The 18,606-nt window shown below is 46.0% G+C and overlaps 1 protein-coding gene across 2 annotated transcripts in view; it reads right to left on the bottom strand.

The window, feature by feature from the left end:
• LOC147885741 (callose synthase 9-like) overlaps positions 1-18,606 on the bottom strand; it is a 273,087-nt gene that overhangs the window by 67,790 nt on the left and 186,691 nt on the right. For both annotated transcript variants that reach the window (XM_087396032.1, XM_087396031.1), the window contains exons 32-34: positions 6,355-6,495; positions 5,997-6,276; positions 5,808-5,922 (exon numbers count right to left, since the gene is read on the bottom strand). In XM_087396032.1, the coding sequence (XP_087252158.1) occupies positions 5,808-5,922; positions 5,997-6,276; positions 6,355-6,495 (536 nt within the window). The remainder of the gene's footprint in view (positions 1-5,807; positions 5,923-5,996; positions 6,277-6,354; positions 6,496-18,606) is intronic.

The following is an 18,606-nucleotide window of genomic DNA, read 5'->3' as shown; positions in this document are numbered from 1 at the left end:
TTGCCTCTTCTTGTCTACTGCGAAGCAAATGCATGATCAGGAATAATGGCTTGTCTATTAGCTCTACTTTGTTCTTCCTGCAAAAGCAAAGTAACTAGCTAATCAAAAGAATAGTGGTCTGGATTACCCATGGCCACTAATCGAAGGGTTGTAGCAAACCCTTGATAACTAACAAGCTGTGAATTTGGCACCACCTCATCAATGTTCGCAAGCTGTTCCATGAGGTCCTTGACCTTTGTTAGGTATGCATCCATAGAGTCACCTTCATTCATATTGACTTCCTGTAATTGCCTTCTCAAATATGCAACACAAGCTTCATTGCGAATCTGATAGAGAGAAGCCAATTTATCCCAAGCATCCTTTGCTGTCCTGCAAGACCGGATGTGTGGAATAATGATTCTCTTGCATGATAAAGCAATGCATGAATGTGCATTTGCATCTCTTGCATCCCATCTTGACTGTTCTTGAGTTGGAAGAGCAGCAGGAGGAGTGCTAGAGGAAGAGGCATCAGGAGTAGTACCCCCTGCAGAGGGACCAGCAGTAGAGGCAACCAGTGTAGCATTGGCTAGCCTCAGATCAGCCCCAGAAACAATATTCCACAAATGCTTTGCAACAAGAATATGTTTCATGAGATAAGACCACATCGGATAGTTGGTGCCATCCAACTTATCATCTTCACGAAGAACTCCAAATAAATCTTGATTGTTCCCAGCCATAACAAATGTGATACCCTGAAAAAGACCTGAAAACCTAAAAGCCTCAAGGCTATCACTGCAAAAAGCTGGCTGTCCAAAAATGACAGCAAATATCTGCAAATTTCTGACCCAAATCAAAGGGCAAATGCAGATCTGACCCAAATGTGACTGTGGCAGGCAATGTTCACTGCAAAAACAGCAAATCTCACAGAAGCCCCAAATTTATTGAGGGCAAATAGGCCAAAAAGAGGGCAAATACAGAAAAGCCTCAAGTTTTGCTGAAATTTTTGCAAATGTCACCCAATGTATGCGAATCTGACCCAACGTCCTGCAAATGTGACTCAATGTTCTCCAATCTGTCCCAATGTATTGGAATCAAAAGAGAAATTGCAGACCAAATCCCACAAAATAGCCTCAAAGCTTGCAACTGCAGAAATAGGACTTGCTGTCCACAAATTGACTGCAAAAGTGCACCTGTCCCAGAGTATAGACCTCAAGATGTAGGCTTTCCAAACTGTTGAAATGGCTTGGGAAGATTTCAAACGGTAGAAGGAGGATGAGGAAAGCAAAAGTCTTCAAAAAGCCCGAATTTTTTAGAATAATTCACACGTGTCAAACCTGTACTGAAATCCCACGATCTGTACTGACAGAATGTATGGCTGTACGGTAGTTGTACAGATCAGGTACAACTGTACGGAGGCTGTACGGATCAGGTGTGCTGAATCCAATGTACGGCTGTACCGTACAAATAGTACGGCTGTACTGATGCAGGTACGAGGCTGGTACGCTTGTACGGAGAGTGTACGGATGCAAGTACGAGGCTGGTTTGCAGGTACAGTGCCTGTACGGATACGTATGTAGTGCAGTACAAAGCAAGACAAATGTACGGCGACGTAGGTAGGTACAGAGTTGTACGACGACTGTATGCAACGCAGGTACGTACGACGACTGTATGCAACGCAGGTACGTACGGCGATTGTACGCAACGCAAGTACGTACGACGACTGTACGCAACGCAGGTACGTACGGCGATTGTACGCAACGCAGGTACGTACGAGGACTGTACGCAACGCAGGTATGACCGTACTGGATCTGATGCAAGATCCGTACGTGGCTGTACAAACGTCCGTGCTGTTGTACGAACTGTACGGAAAGGGTGCGCAGGAAGACAAAACTCTACTCTGATACCACTGAAGGGTCAGTGAGACTGAAAGGAGCACGTACAAGGTACAAAGGTCAATGAGAAACGCCGTCACGTCAAACTAGGATAATGAAAAAATAGGAGTACAAGGTACTTGTACCTAGACCTAGGACTAAGTGTCCTAGGTGTCACATAGGACTAAGTGTCCTATGTGGCCTAAAAGGCACTAACACTACAAGTGCCTACATTTATGCCTACAAGGCACATACCATGGCCTATACGGCATCACTAGAACCACCAGAAGATGGCCTACAAACACTTACTAAATCTTCTGCGTCCTTGCAACTATCTTGAGGGACCACTGCCAGATCCTCTAAGCTGCAAGGTAGCTGAACAAGCAGTGGGCATTGTCTCTAAGTCCCCCACCCCACAAAAATTACTAGGCTCGTCTCTCCTCATCTGCTCTAGCCAAAGGCTAATAGGAAGCCCACCATGGGCCCCCAACGAGAGGAAATATGATGTCTTCCTCGGGTAGACTCTAGTCCATAGGCAAGTCCAAAACTTGAAGTGGAACGCATGTGGCACCAATTGCCCCAACCATTGGCACACCCAAGAAATGTTTGAGGGAGCCATCTAGATGTTGTCTTTTGGGAAGTAGTGATGTAAGAGAAGAGTACCCACACATTCCTCTCCGACTGTCCAACCCATATAGCTAGAAAAATCTCCACACTCTTCAGCACATCACATTTGAAAGAGGCCCTCAAAATTTTACAGAATGGCAAAGGCAAGGATCGTGACGGCCTTCAAAATTACTCACATCCCACGCTTGGGAAAAAAATTGATCTGTTCATCGTGTACAACCTCATTAATGCAAGGAACTATTGGAGGATGTCTCAGGCCGATGGTTAAAAATTTGTATTAGAGATGCATATCCACGAGCATACAAAGTGACCAAATATGCAGGCGATGAGTCAAGCAGATTTCAACTAGGATCATTTCACTATTGATCATAGTTTCACCATCCGAGTTCTTATAGAAAAGACCTCATACTGGAAACAGAGCCTAAACACTGGTAGACTTTTAGAACGACGCCATGGGCTTGGATCATCTTACAACTCCAATCTGTCAGCATTGCAAATACTATCATTTGGAGATATGGCTTTATACAACAAGGTTATAGGCACAATGTGCACCAAACAAGGTATGTTAGAGAAGGTAAGCAATTGGTGTAAAACAAGGGCACCCTTTAACCTCCATCCACTTTGAGCCCTAAATCCATGAGTTGGCTTCTTTGTAGGCATTCTAGGGTAAGAGCCATTCTCACCACGACAAATTTTTGTCCCCATCCAGCTTTAAGCTAATGATGTACTATAGATTTCACACAAAACATAACTTGGAGAGGCATCCACAGCACTACAAATTTGTTGTAACAACCTAGATATGAAGGCAAACCCAAAACAAAAGTTATGCTTTCGACACTAATGAGGACTATCTTTTCCAAGAGTCGTTCACTATTGCAAGAGATCCAATTGAGATTATTGGATCCCATAACTACTTGAGGTGCATTTCGTAGAAATCAAGCTCAACATGAAACCGAGGGCACATGCATGGATGACTGGAGGACATGCCTCATTATCCAGGCTCAAGTAACATTGGGCCCATTTTCGACATGTAAATACACATTCTTCTATTCGATGTAAGATCAACAATGTATACACATCTAATTAGGTGGTGGATCTCACAGAGTGGACTGGATTTGAGAGGCGCTTAGTAATGATGTCACACATCATCCTCGTAGCTAGACATTATGGTCACACGAAACCGGATAGACAGAAGCTATACCTTCAAGTGCTATAATCATGGCATGTCTATTGCTCATATCTTCCCATACTCGTACTCCTTGGATGCCCTTACATCACACCTCACACATCAAGACCTTAAGTACATCATCAAAGAGGGCCAATGGCAGTGTAATTCAGTAAAATGGATCTTCTCATCAGGACCACATACCAATACAATGGCATTCTACAAAGAGAATTTTTTCCTTCCCTTGACGGAGGACCCTTCATTCAAGCACTGAGATATCAGCAAACTCGCTCACATGGAGTATAGATAACCATGGGCCAACTCCAGATATATCCTATCAGCTCCAAATCCAAGCAAACCACGAGATTATCACCACACAATACTACAAAGAATCCTAACTATGCACTCTACACAATATGCATATTAAGCGAACTGTGGACACAGATAACATATACCGATCGGATACTTCAATACTATGAGATTTAAGGCGAATACCACTGCCTGTTTGACTATATTGTCCGTAGACATAAAGTCATAGATACATTATCATATTTGTGTAAAGGCTATCAACCGCAGATACAAATTTTACAGGTCCAAAACTCGAAAGAGATGTTCATAGCTGAAGATCACAATCCTCTTCTATATGGGTGAGCCCACAAAGTAAATACACCGAGGCATCAGGTTTCAAGCCCATTCTTCAACTTAGACATAGGCACCCTCATTGCCGCACCACCATCACCAAGTTCACAACAAAGATGCTATTCACTAGCAAAGTGTTCTAGGAAATTGTTATAGAGACATCCACAAAGCCTATCATTAATGCAAAGAGAATCAAGGGGTGAGAGATAAAGTGAGGATGGACAAGCAATGTCCATTCTCATTACAAATACCAGATTTTTCCTCATTTAACATATATTGAGTGCAAAAAATTCAACAGAAGCATGGTAAATACTGCACGGCAGTTTTGAGATGAAGAATTCAGACAAAGAATATAAACTACAAATGCATAAGCAGCTTTGCAGGCTTTCACACTTACATGGCAGCAATTAGGATAGTCAGTTCTTATGTATAGGTGGGTAGCATTATCACAAGCCCCCCGATTACCATACAAAAGGTTGTTACAGGCACGCTTCACCGGCGCACGCACATGGCTAGAGGGCATGCATTACCGTCTAGCACATTTCCAGCATGGAAACAGGAATTCACTCATCTTTGACTCTCTAGTTTGACCAGAAGCCCCGTATGCGGAGCAGATTGATTTTGACAGGCTATAGATCATAATGCTTGCTTGATTCTGAAAGACAACTCATTATCCATATAGCTCGCAACTGACAGCGATGAGCTATGCTAGTATTCACGAGTATCCATATGGTATTTACCACCATAAAGGATCACCATAGAACACATCACAACCTCCCATCACTTCCAGATCGATGCAGGACACAAGATTGCAGCTAGATGAGAGTTGAGGTCGCATACACTTTGTCACACACGAGGTGGAAACGGAAGGAGAATCTCCTGTAGCGATGCCCCAGATACTTGAGATTCAACGGAAGTACATTCCCTTTCACCCATAGATATGCAGAGTCATCGTATACCCAAACTCAAAAGGTCTAACACCATCTTCGTGCATTACCCCAACTAGATCCACACTCATCGGACATGCCATGGCTTGCAGCGCCAAGAACTGGGAGATCACAAGTTTCTTTTTCACATGAGAAGAAGAACCAAATCTTGACATTTAGGCATGCCGATTTGATATGAGACTAAACACATCTGACACAAGCACACCATCATTGTGACGTCTCAACGTCAGGCTGCATCACGTCCCCTTTGAGTACATCCTCCATGGAGGCATCAAGGATGCCTATGGCAAATGGTGAGAATCTTCCAGACAAACCATTCAGCCTTGTATTTTCTCTAAATCACTGTAAGAGTTTTTGATTGGCCTGTTTAAGGTGTCAATTCTCATGTGTGGATGATATATTTTCCTCCTTGAGCTTGCTATCCCAGGTTTCATTCATAATTAATACAAGTCTTTTTCGTGAAAAAATATATAGGTCAATCACAAGAGTAAGATGAACAGCTTCGTTGGTTTAGCAATTTCTTCTCTAAGCTCGAAAACAGAATTTTTTCTTTAAAAACCCTTGTATCATGAAACCAACCTGATCTTTGCCATTTATGTCTGCTTTAACAAGCTTCGAGAAAAATTCCTTTTGGACTTTCCCATTCTTCAACACTTCAACTGTGTCGATAAATGCAACCCGTAAAGCTTCATTCCTGCCATGGGGAAGGATTGTCTGGATTAATCAGAAAATGTCAGGATGTTTAAAACACGAGGGCCAGAGTCTTACTTTTGCATCAAATATAAAATATCCCCTGCTCTGTGATCTTGTCTCTGTTTCTGCTGCCCATATATCTGGCATGTCACAACATAGGTGAACTTTATGTCTGCCTGAGCCCGGGCTGCGCGTGAAAGCTGATATCCAGCTGAGCTGATGGTTCGAACAGTTTCCATGACTTCTGGCATATCGGTTGTTCTCTCATCTTCAGATGGAAGCTCACCTCCCATATCTCCTCGTTCAAGAAAGTTTTGTAGCATAAGAGCTCTCCGATAGTACATCATCCCTCTAACTGAGCATGGCAAAGAGATTCCATGAGCTCAGTACAAACTCTGGTTCTACACAACTGACATCTGCCAATAATTATTACCTGTCCTAGCTAGTGTTTGTCCACGGTAGGAAGCCCACAAACGTAACTCCAGAAGTTCTGAAGAATCCTTTTGTAAAAGTTTCTTTTCAAGCATTTCTTCATCCTTGCAGCCAATTCTCTCCAGGAAATTTTTCCACTCATCTGAGATTGCATTAAAAACAACACCTTCTGAACAACCTCAAAATGACATTTTTTGTTTCAACATTTAAAACGGCTCCACTTGTCCTAAGGCCAAGTCCCACAAAATGTAATTTTTCTCTTATCGCCAATGGTCCAACAACTACGAGTCATATACAAACTCATTTTCACAATACCAAGTGAGCAAGATAAAACTGTAACGTGACTTTCACAATGCACAAATCTCTCTCTCTCTCTCTCTCTCTCTCTCTCTCTCTCTCTCTCTCTCTCTCTCTCCCTGCCATCCTACCAACCCTCAGCTCTCCCGCCTCAGCCCCCCCACCACCCCGCAGCCCTCACCTCTCAGCCCCCCGCCACCCTCAGCCCCCCCGCAACCGCTTAGTCCTCCCACCTCAGTCCTCATCCCTCAGGCGCCTCATTCCTGACAGTCTGCCCCGCCATTCTGCCCCTCCTGCATCGCTGGGGGGTCTCTCTGCTCCACGGGACCAGGTCCCTGCCGATCTGCCCCACGGGATCGCTCTAAGGGACTGCTTACAGCCCACTGGGCTGTTCACAGTCCCCCTGCTGCTGCTGTATGCTCCGTCATGGTGCTGGCACTTTTGCGCCCCTGCGTGGAACTGCTGCAAGATAGGTGGTAGCTCAGCAGCCCTTTTGGCTGCTAGGAGTAGCCCCTACAGGGCCCTCGGTAGGTACATTGCCTGCCCCGACAAACTTCTTAACGGAACTACCCCACCTACCCCGCACGGGGGGGCTGCTACAAGCCTCTCCAACTGATCGTACCTGCAAATACAGAACAGCCCGTCAGCACTGATCAAGAAAGAGGCCAAATGGGATAAATGGGGAGCCCACAGGACCAGAAAACAACAGGCGAAAAGGAGCACAAGTATAGTGTCATCTAGACCAAATCGGAGAAAATAGAAGACAAGAACATCAAAGGATGTGTATCAACAATCAAGGAGGTGTGTAAATTTCAGGATACTGAGATTGAATGCATACAAAAGAAACTAGGGGAAAGCAGGAACGATGAGCTCTCCAACCAACGTGCCCAATTACAATATGATATGAAGAAATGGCAAGCGAAAATGCAAACGAAATGGCCCAAAGAGGTAACTCGAATGCTTGATCAGAAAACCAACTCTCTTGCCTCCCAAATTGAAATACTAGAAGTCCAAGTCGCCACTCTCAAAGATGAGAATGAGAAGTTCAACGCAGGTGCACATTGGGAGGAAGAGGAGCTTCAGCCACCTATCCAAGAAGAACTGAACCTTATCAAAGAGCAAATGAAGCAGTTCAAGGACAGAAAGGGGACCTTAGAAGGGGGATGTAAGCTCATTGATGAGCTGAAATCGGAGAATGAGCAGCTAAATAAAGAAATGGCAGCCTTACAAGCCACTATGCAGGGGAAACATGCTGAGTTCGCACAACAAATCACGAAGGGGAAGGCAGATATGCTTGCATGGAAGGATGTACTGAAAATAGGCACAACCGCACCCAAAAAAGAGCTCATTTCTGAAACTCTAGAGGAGGAAAAGAGGCGTAACACCAAGGCTATGAATGTACTAGTAAGAGGACGCCTAACGGTGGGAGATACCCCCATGTCAGATGCCAAGGCTTTATTTGAAAAGATGGGTGTCAACCTCACTTGTGAATCAGCTTGGAGAGTGGGTAAGGCAGATGTACCGACAAGGCTCATGCTGATTAAATTGTGGACAGCAAATGATAGAGCCACCCTCATGGACACTGAAGGGCACCAAAATTTATTTGGATGATCATCTCACACTCCTACAACAAGAGCACGGGAGGGAGGGGATGGTAAGAGTTATGGCAGCAGGGCCAAAAGGAAAATGGGAAGCCTACAGAGCGGCGGGAAGGTGATCATCCCAGAGAGGGCAGAAAGAGGTGAACAGACAGAAGGTGAAATGAACAACACATGACGGTGTGAGACCCACGAGATGAGAGCACACAGTAAGCTGAAGATTGAGGTGTGGAATTGCAATGGCACCCTCTGGTTTGACCCTGGGGCTTCTTAGAGACATATACAGACAGAGACATCATCTTTTACACTAAGACACAGGAGAAAGAAAGAAAGATAAATTTATTAGAGTCTTTGGAAGACTGATGGGTCTATGAGACTGAAAGAAAACTTGATACAAATCACAGTAAGGGTGGAGCTACTGAAACGAGCATCATCACCCGTGCTGAATCCTAAGTCTGATCATACATAATCAAATAAATCTGGATGTAACAATGAAAAGAAAAAGACTGGAGCGGAGCGGAATCCTCCGTATGTCATGTCACCCTGGCTGGTGCATAGCCGACCGGTGATGCAAAGCTGGCGGCCGTCAAGGGATGCCGTCTGTCTCGGTCTCCTAGACAAGGCTCGACGCAAGACTAGAGCCACAGTGACTCTCGTGGGACGTATCCCAAGTCTAAACAATGACGGGAGGTCCCCTAGAGTGATCTCTGTGTCCCCTCGATGTCTCGTCTGTCGTGCTGCGGTTGTCGGGTCGGGGTCGGGCTAGAGACTGGACGATCAATGTCACTCGATGGGAAGAACTCTATGATCCTGCTCTGAGAGGTGTCTCATGATGTGGCCAAGCCCCGTTGCCTGAGTAAGTACTCTCTGTGTCGGACCCCCTCGTGAATGAAGGTAGTGAGGCATCTCTAATATGGGTAGGCGAGCAATCTTGAAAGGAGCCCGGAGCTATATCTGAAGAGACAGTGGTAGCAACCTCGGATCTCGTAGTACATTGGGCACCTAAAAATAAAAATGCTCCTCCAACTCAACCTCCTGACAATCGCACAACACTGGACTCCCTCGGCTCCAACCAGGTCCTAAAGGTGTGTAGCTGCAGGAGATCCTCTCGAATGACCTGGTTGGTGTGTGGCCCAATCGAGACAGTGGGCGGGAGTACCGGAGGGGCATCTAAACTGTACTGAAAAGGAGGTATCCTATCGATGTGAAACCCTAGTCTCACAAACCATCTGCAAGTCCGTGCATACCATCATCGCTTGTCTCCCTCTGCTGCCAACCTCATGGAGGAATCGAGAGCCAACCTTGGCAACCTCTATCTCCCTGATGTGCAGTCCACATATGATCTAACCCGGTGTAGATATGTGATGGTCTGAAAGGCTGCATCTAGCTGGAGTGGAGAAGCACCAAACTCGGCCTGAATGATGTGATGTGGTACAGACGGTTTCCCCCGGATCATCCGTGAGAGGATGAGGATCTGCAGGCGCTCCACCCGTGTCCACTCTATCTCGGACATGTCAGGTCCCCAACAAGGGCTGCCATACATACCGACTGGTCGGACCAAGGAATCGAAGAGAAGAGCCTTGGTCCGAGGGTCCTGGAAGTGGGAGTGGAAGCATTGTCTCTCTAGCCGAGCCAGTGAGGCGTATCCCCTACTCAGTCTGGCCTGCATCGCTGGTCTCATCGTGAAGATCGGGCCGGAGAAGATCACCCCCAAGTAAGTGTACGAGGATACGATCTCAACTGGTGACCCACCGAAAGTGAACTGCTTCCGTTGCATGTTTGCTCGAGAGGTGTTAAAGATCATGACCTTGGTCTTGCCAAGGTTGACCTCCAAAGTGACAAGGTACATTTGGGAGTCAGCTCATAGGAGAGAACTGGAAGAGATAGTGGAGTACGAGGCTCTAGAGGTGTAGCTGTCTTGAAAAGACACACTTGAGACCACTCCTATCTCAGGTACGAAAAGAGAAACATGCACGTCATATGTGGATACGAATACCGCTGCTAGATGCCCGACCAATCTTCTTTGCAGTATGCTACTAACCCTCTAGAAATATCATCATATGCTCATGATGTCACTATAGAGGGACACAGCCCATAGAGTTCTCCAAGCAGGGAGACACCCTCCTTCCAGGGGATTTCAATGCAAGGACGAGGGATAGGCAAGTGGGCTTACTTGGATTCACATATGAGAGAGACCCTGACATGATGCCGGAGTTAGATGCAGCAAATCTTGGGATTCGGAGACATTCTGCAGATACCTCACATGTGACAGCATACGAGCGACACCTACTTGAGCTGGAAGCTGTTCACGATCTCATCATCTACAATGGCCTTCAGAGATGGCGACCATCTGGGGGATTTACATGTTCCCCACATGGAGGTGGGACTAGCATAGTGGACTACCTACTAGGACCCATTGGCTTTTATCTCACGGATACATGACCTCACTGTACACCCCCCCCCCCCCCCACTCGGAGCCGATCACTCATATCTGGCCTTCAGTGTTCTTGCTACTACACCAGTCATAGGGAGAGTTCCTACCGCAGCCCGTACCCAGAACCACTTTGACTGTGCCCTTGATCCACTGTATCTGTGTCACTTAGCCAGAGAGCTTCTGGCCCTACTGGAGGATGATTTGGACCTTGCCCACGCTTCAGCCACCCTTGTCACAGTGATACAGGATGTTGCCACCATATCATTTCCTACGACTCGATCTTCACGGGTAAGAGATGGGAAGATGCCTCAAAACCCCTGGTTTGATGATGAGTGCACAGAGATGCGAGCCCACCTCACACGAGAGTGATCCTTGGGTCAGTTGACGTCACATAAGGCACACTGGATCTTTCAACGGCTGACACACCGTCATATTATTTTGAAACTGAATACACAAGGCATAAATGAGTAGCTAAAGACCTTGATCCAAATCTTACAATGTAATCTTTGGGATAGCTTCAAGATGTGCTTCAGTTAAAGGGGAGGTAGCAAGCTAAGGGTGTCCACTTTCGGACCACTTTCGGGTGAGTGTGACACCCACTCGAGTGAAAATACAAAGGTTTTGCTTCGGTCTCCAATACCTCGATCGAGGTATAAGCTCCAATGAAAATCACACACGAGCACAACCGAGCCTAGCCAATACCTCGATCGAGGTACTGTGCTTTTTCACCGGACCGAGCCTCTACCTCGATCGAGGCTTGCTGGCAAGCCAGCTACACATGCCACATCTGATGCGGACTTCTTTCGGAAGGGAAGCCACCCATCCCCATCATTGATCCAAGATTGTGGCACACTTATGCATGTTCAATATATGATGTCCCAAGGCAGACATTGCCAGACATGTCCTCTATGCCCAAGCCCACCACCTGCCATCTATTCGCTACACAAAATATGCAACCTGCACTTCGCCGGCTTCACAACCAGAAAGCACAGGATCATGAGGGCCTCCAGATAGAGCATTTCGCACATGGACGCGAGGTTCTAGCCCCGGTTCTTGCACATATGTTTAACCTTGCAGTTTGTCACGGCTTCTAACAAGCATTGAGCACCACCACTATCGTACCGATACACAAAGCAGAAGACCTCATGGACACTGGGAACTATCGCACCCTCACGATGGGCCACACATTGGCCAAGATCTATGGATAATACTAGAGAGGCAGATCAACAATCCTACAGAGGCATGGGGGCAACGAGCACTAGGGCAAGCATCATTCAAGAAGCAGCATTCTACTCTAGACGACATTTTCACTCAGAGGGCTGTCATTGAGGAGGTGAGGTTCAAGCATCAGAAAGTCTACACATCTTTCGTAGACTTTCGAAAGGTTTTCGACACTATCCCACGATCCCGTATGATCAAGAGACTACATGAGATGCAAATGCCAAAGACGTTGAGATCTCGGGAGTGATGATCTTATATGACTCAGTCAGATGTAGGGTCCGTGCTCCATGCGGTCTATGAAACTGGGTCGAGAGCACAATTGGAGTGAAGCAAGGCTGCCCTCTCTCATCGACTCTGTTTGGGCTATACATCAATGACATCACATCTTTCATAGATCGCCTAGGAGGCAAGGGTTCATTACTGGGTGATCTCCTCATATAGATATTGCTATACACTGATGATATAGTCCTTATATCCTCTTCGGCAAAGGGGGTACAGAGATATCTGGAGGCATTAGAGGTGTTCTGCAGAGAGAGAGACCTAACGGTCAACCTTGAGAAAACTAAGGTTATGATCTTCAACACCTCACGAGCAGTGGTTCGCCAACTTAGTTTCACCTATCGTGGCGGGCCAGTGGAGATAGTGCAGTCGCACACATATTTGGGAGAAGTCTTCACAGGGCCCATCTTCACGATGACCCATGCAGCCCAAGCACAACTCACATGAGGGCGTCATGCTTTGGCTAGACTAGACCGACAGTGCTTGCAGGCGCAGTTCTAGGATCCACCGAAAGAGAGGTCACAAGAGACAATCATAAGATTAATAGATGAGAAGAACAAACTGTTGAAAAAGACTTGGTGTATCGAAGGGCTGGCTTTTTAACACTGGTACGACTGACTGCCATGTATGCAACACCCTTCTAAGAATGTGATCTTTCGAGAATAGACAAGAGGAACTTCGAGAGGCTATAGGTGACGATGGGGTCCAGGATAATTCGATGTAGGCCCTCAGTCCATCATGAGATAGTACATGCAGAGTTCGCCATGACACCTCTCCAGGTTGATGCCATCATCCAGACTATGACTTTCATCCACAAAGTCTGGAACTCACCCCACTAGAGACTTCGGAGGTTGGCCCTAGAGTCATCTAGACGGCTAACAGAGTGCAGGGCAGACACATGGTATGCACGCATATCTACATCGCTTGTCAAACATGGTATCCAGATGGACATGCTTCCCCGCTTTCAATACAGCATGGATGCGCCTCACAAGATGAGATCAACCGTATCATACGGTTAGACCTCCTCCACCTTCATACATCCTGGACTTGGGGGGAGGACCAGGAGCTCCCCACCAAGACCCAGTTCTACCGTGACCACTTCTTGAGAGTATCAGAGGAGGGATTCATCATCAGACCCCAGTATCTCGAGGACAGACGAGCCTCCCATGCACTCAGGATTGCCATTGGTCAGATGCGGGTTTCGTCCCATCAGTTGAGGATCGAGGCTAGGAGAGCAACAAGTATACCCAGAGAGCAACGGATCTGCATGTTATGTATGCTAAGGGTGGTTGAGACAGAGTAGCATTTTCTTTGTGGTTGCCCAACCTACTACGAGATCCGAGGGCGCTACCATTGTCTCTACCTAGAGGAGAGTGGCTTCGACCCTTTACCACGACTGAGCCATTTCCATGACCAAGCCTGTATCGGGCTCTATCTGATGGAGAAGTGTCGGCACAGGCACACACTACTGAGATAGATCAGAGAGTAGCAGAGGATTGCCGGACCACCACAAGAAATAGAGGATGATCGGGCACAGCAACGCATCACAGAATTCTATAAATTTGAGTAAGCCCCAAGACACAGTGGAGTGGAGGAGGAGCTAGCCGACATGGAAGCAGTCTGGATCAGCAGCCGACATGGTACCAGCAAGAGAGGGACACAGAGACTACACGTGCGACAAAGGATCCTCAGAGTATACTCTATTGAGGTCCAACCTATCACAGCCTTCCTCAATGGGGACCGACAGAGATGAGGGGTGACTCTGGACATAGCTTAGAGAGTTCACAGAGCGAGGAGACCATGTCTCCCACCATAGCGTGAAACAGCTCTCGACTGACACAAATACGAGACATGTTCGCAGCCGACCAAAGAGCCATGATTGTACCTGGCTACAGTTTCTGATTCTGTTTCTGGTTACACTTGACTATTTCTATTCATGATTATGCTTTTGTTAAAATAGATCAGTACTCAGCAAAGGTCCTAGCGTGCCCTTTGCTTCAGTCCACTGAGACTTGTATGAGTTCACTTTTTTGTGTACTTTGTCCCATAGGCCCGTGAGGCCTCCCATGGACCTCTCTCTCTCTCTCTCTCTCTCTCTCTCTCTCTCTCTCTCTCTCTCTCCCCCCGCGAGCACAATCTGGGTGGATAGACGAGATCATGAGCACTATTGGGATCAAACAGGGGTGTCCTTTATCACCTACCCTATTTGGCCTTTACATAGACGAGCTCAAGACTATGATGCAGACATTAGGAGGGGATGGTTGCTCTCTTGCTGGCACGTTGATCAAGATATTGCTTTATGCATATGACGTGGCTCTTCTATCTTCCTCTGGAAAGGGTCTCCAGAGACACCTTAACGCACCTCAATCCTTTTGTGAGTCTCATGATCTGAAGGTCGACCTAGGTAAAACCAAGGTTATGATCTTCAATACATCTCCAACCGTCATGCACGAGGAGCAGTTCACGTTTGATGGGTCACCTATTGAGATAGTTTCATCATACACGTACCATGGGAGTGTCTTCTCCGGACACATCTTCACTATGAGACCCGCGATGCGGACACACTTGGGCAAAGGATACGCTTCATTGGCCAGACTAGAGAGGCAATGCTTCCGCTCGCACTTTCAGAATCCACGGACCAAGGGGCTGCTCTTTGACTCCTTGGTCCACACAGCCGGAATGTATGGCAGCCCTTGTTGCGGGCCAAACTTATCGGACACAGAGTGGACGCGGGTGGAACGGCTACAAGTTCTCATGCTATCACGGATGATTCGCAGTAAGCCATCCATTCCTCACCAGATCATTCAGGCTGAGTTTCGTCATCTCCATTACAGCTAGATGCTGCATTTCAGGTTATCACATATCTGTACCGAGTCAGAGAGTATGGGGATTGCTTTTTCTGGATGCAGCAAGCTGCCATGGCGAGTCAGAGAGTATGGGGATTGCTATTCTCAACGCTGCTGCAGCTGCCGCGGGCGACGCTGCTGCTCTGCTCTGCTGCCCCGCTTTGCTGCACCACTACCCTGTCACTGCACGACCCCGTCCCTTGCTGCTCCCCCCTTTCACCTTGCCTCCCTGCTGACAAGACACCAGCACTCCTGAAACCTCTAATCTGCAAGAAAACACAAAAACACACCAAACGTGAGGAAACTGAGCAGGCTGCTCACCACCCAACCATCACATCTACGGGATGCGAACCCGAATCAAGAGATGTCCCCTCCGAGCCATGAGCTGAGCTACTGGCACGAACTCCCAACCAGTCTGGTGTCCCATACCACCACGAACTCCTAACCAGTCTGGTGTCCCATACCACCAAGTGGCGATGTGAAGCTTAGGATCTGCTGCAGGACCTAGCACCTGGGAATGACTCAATCCAGGATCAGACCTAGCACCTGGGAATGAGACTTGCTCCTATCGGCTCACTAAGAACTGAATCTCTGGGCTTCTTATACAGACTCGGGCCCCAAGCGCCAAAAATAGCAAAGACGTCTAACTGCTTCATACCCTTGCCACTCAACCCGAGAATCAAGCCTACCTAGCTCTAAGCTTCCCCAAGCTACCTGAGCTAGTCTTGTGTACCCAATACACGTCAGATACCAATCCGTGCACATGACATACTTCCGCTCCTCTAAGAACTCACTCCTGAGTTCACTAAAAAACCGAGAATGTCCTCTGGAGGTTTTGTAATGTCTCCCATGTTGCATCCTCCTCAACACGATCCTTCCACTTGATCTTTTATTCCGTGATAGTTCTATTACGAATCTGTCTTTCACGAAATTCAAGAATACTCTCAGGTTCGTGTGGAATAAAAGTCAAATCTCTAACTTCTATTATTTCTTGAGGAGAAACAAGTTGATCATCCATACCCAGTAACTCTTTCAGTCTACTGACATGAAATACTGGATGTACTTTAACATCAGGAGGCAATTCTAGTCTATATGCAACTGGTCCAATTCTTTTAATAACCTTAAACGGACCACACTATCTAGTAGATAACTTCGAAACCAAACCAATACTTAGGCTCTTGGATTCCTTGGGAATACGTAAATATACCATCGTTCCTTCAGAGAACTCTCTAGGTGAACAATGTATATTAGAATAAAATCTGTCACGATCTTGGGCACTTTTAATAGACTCCATGGCAAACTGCAACATTGCTTGCATGTCTTGCAAAAAAGTCTTTGCAGCATCATTTTGGATTCCCTTTAACCCAACCATAACTAGTGACTTCGATTGAAACCCGTACATAAGCATAAAAGGACTATAACTAGTACTCGAATGCTTTGCACTGTTATAAGCAAATTCTATCATAGGTAGATAATCTTCCCTTGAAGATTGTCTCTTAGAAACATATGCCCGAAGCATATCTTCAACCAATTGGTTGACCTTCTCTGTACTGCCATTAGATTGTGCATGATCTGAGGAACTCATACTTAGAGTAGTTTCCAACTTCTCAAAAACAAGTGTCCAGAAGCTACTTGTAAACTTCGAGTCTCTGTCGCTGACTATGTCAAAGGGCAAACCATACAACTTAAACAAGTGGTCCACAAACTCGTGAGCCAGCTGAACAGCTGAGATGATTGTTCTAGTAGGTAAGAATCTAGCCATTTTTGTCATACAGTCCACTATGACCCAAATGGAGTCATGACCCTTGCGCGTTCTAGGCAAACCGGTAATAAAATCCATGGAAATACTTTCTCGTTTATTAGCTGAGATTTGCAATGGCTGTAATAAACCCGCTTCGAAGGCATTCTGCCCTAGTAACCTGACAAACCCGGCAACCTACCACATAGTTTTTAATAAATGCATGCATCTTAGGCCAATAAAAGGTATGCTTCACAAGAGACAGAGTCCGATGTATACCTGGATGTCCAACACTAGGAGCATCATGACACTCCCAGAGAATCTTGGATCGAAGATCCGAAAAATATAGCACACATATATTTCTATTCCGGAATAGCAAGCTGTTCCTAATCATCCCCACTGACCTCTCGCTGCCTGTACCGTAGGTGGCACAATCCCTGAGTCCTGGTCAACCATGGAGCTCCCATCCTAGACTTTCTGCAGATAAGAACCATGGTGCTTCCTTGATAGTTAACTTCAAGGTTTCCAAAGCCTTGTTCAATGCATCATTCCAAGAGATCAACTGAGTAGACCTGCATCCAAGACCTTTCATTATGTTGGTCAGGGGTGCCGTGATGTGTGAATAATCACGCACAGACTTCCATAGAAAAACCGTGAATCCTAGGAAAGAACGAAGTTGTTTCACAGTCTAAGGGACAGGCCATAATAAAACCTTCTGGATACGATCCAAATCAATGCTAATACCTTCAGAAGAAATCATGTGTCCTAAGTAAATGATCTCCTTCATAAAGAAGTCACATTTACTCATCTTGGCATAAAGCTTATGCTGTCTTAGAAAAACTAAGACAATCCAGAGGTGTCCAATCTGATCCACTAGCGTTAAGCTATATACCAAGATGTCATCTAAGAACACGACAACGAATTTGCCCAGAAAATCTCGGAACAAATCATTCATCATTTGCTAGAAGGTGGCAAGAGCATTGTTCAAACCAAAAGGTAATACGAGAAACTCGTAGTGGCCATACCTAGTTTGGAAGGCAGTTCTATCTATGTGTCTAGCATAGATACGGATTTGGTGATAACCCGTACGCAAATCAATCTTAGTGAAATACTTCGCTCTGACCAAGCAGTCTATCAAATCATCGGAATGAGGAAGAGGGTATCGATTCTTAATTATCACTTTATTCAGTCGTTTATAATCTATACAGATTCTCCACGAATTATCTTTCTTCTTTCTTAAGAGGACAGGTACTCCCGAAGGTGATTTACTTGGGCGGATATAGCCCATATTCAGATAATCTTGTAGCTGTGAAGCTAACTCATCCTCCTTTAGCTCGCTCATCCTATAAGGTGGAACACTAATAACTAAATCTATGCGATGATCTACTGCCCGTTCTGGGGGTAAACCTTCAGGCAGTTGAGCAAGGAATACATCCATGAAATCATCCAACAACATTCTCAATTCATTGTGTTCAAACACACTTAAATCTTTCTTCTTATTAACAAAGACAACAAATGAAGAAAGCGGAATCAAAACACACTCATACACATCATAATGAGAACTGTTTATTATATGCCGAAGTTGCATCAAAGATACAATAGGTCCCTGAGAAGAGGAAATATTATCACATTGAATACAAATTTAGGTGTCCTTATCCAAAAAAAAAAGGGTATGTTCTTTCCATCCAATCCGAATATCGTGGTTTTTAAACCACTCTATTCCAATTAACAAGTCCACATGTTCCAAGTGCATGACATAGCACGTAAGAGCAGCTGTGTAGTCTTGAATCCGGATAGAAAGTGCTTCAATCTTGCAATCCCAAAACTACTTCCCAACTGG

Source organism: Dipteris shenzhenensis, chromosome 25 (genome assembly GCF_047967505.1).
Source record: "Dipteris shenzhenensis isolate YYH24624 ecotype China chromosome 25, Dip_SZ_1.0, whole genome shotgun sequence".
NCBI classification, from domain to species: Eukaryota; Viridiplantae; Streptophyta; class Polypodiopsida; order Gleicheniales; family Dipteridaceae; genus Dipteris; species Dipteris shenzhenensis.
Note: the sequence above shows the minus strand (reverse complement) of the source record. Positions and strands in the feature narration are given on the sequence as shown.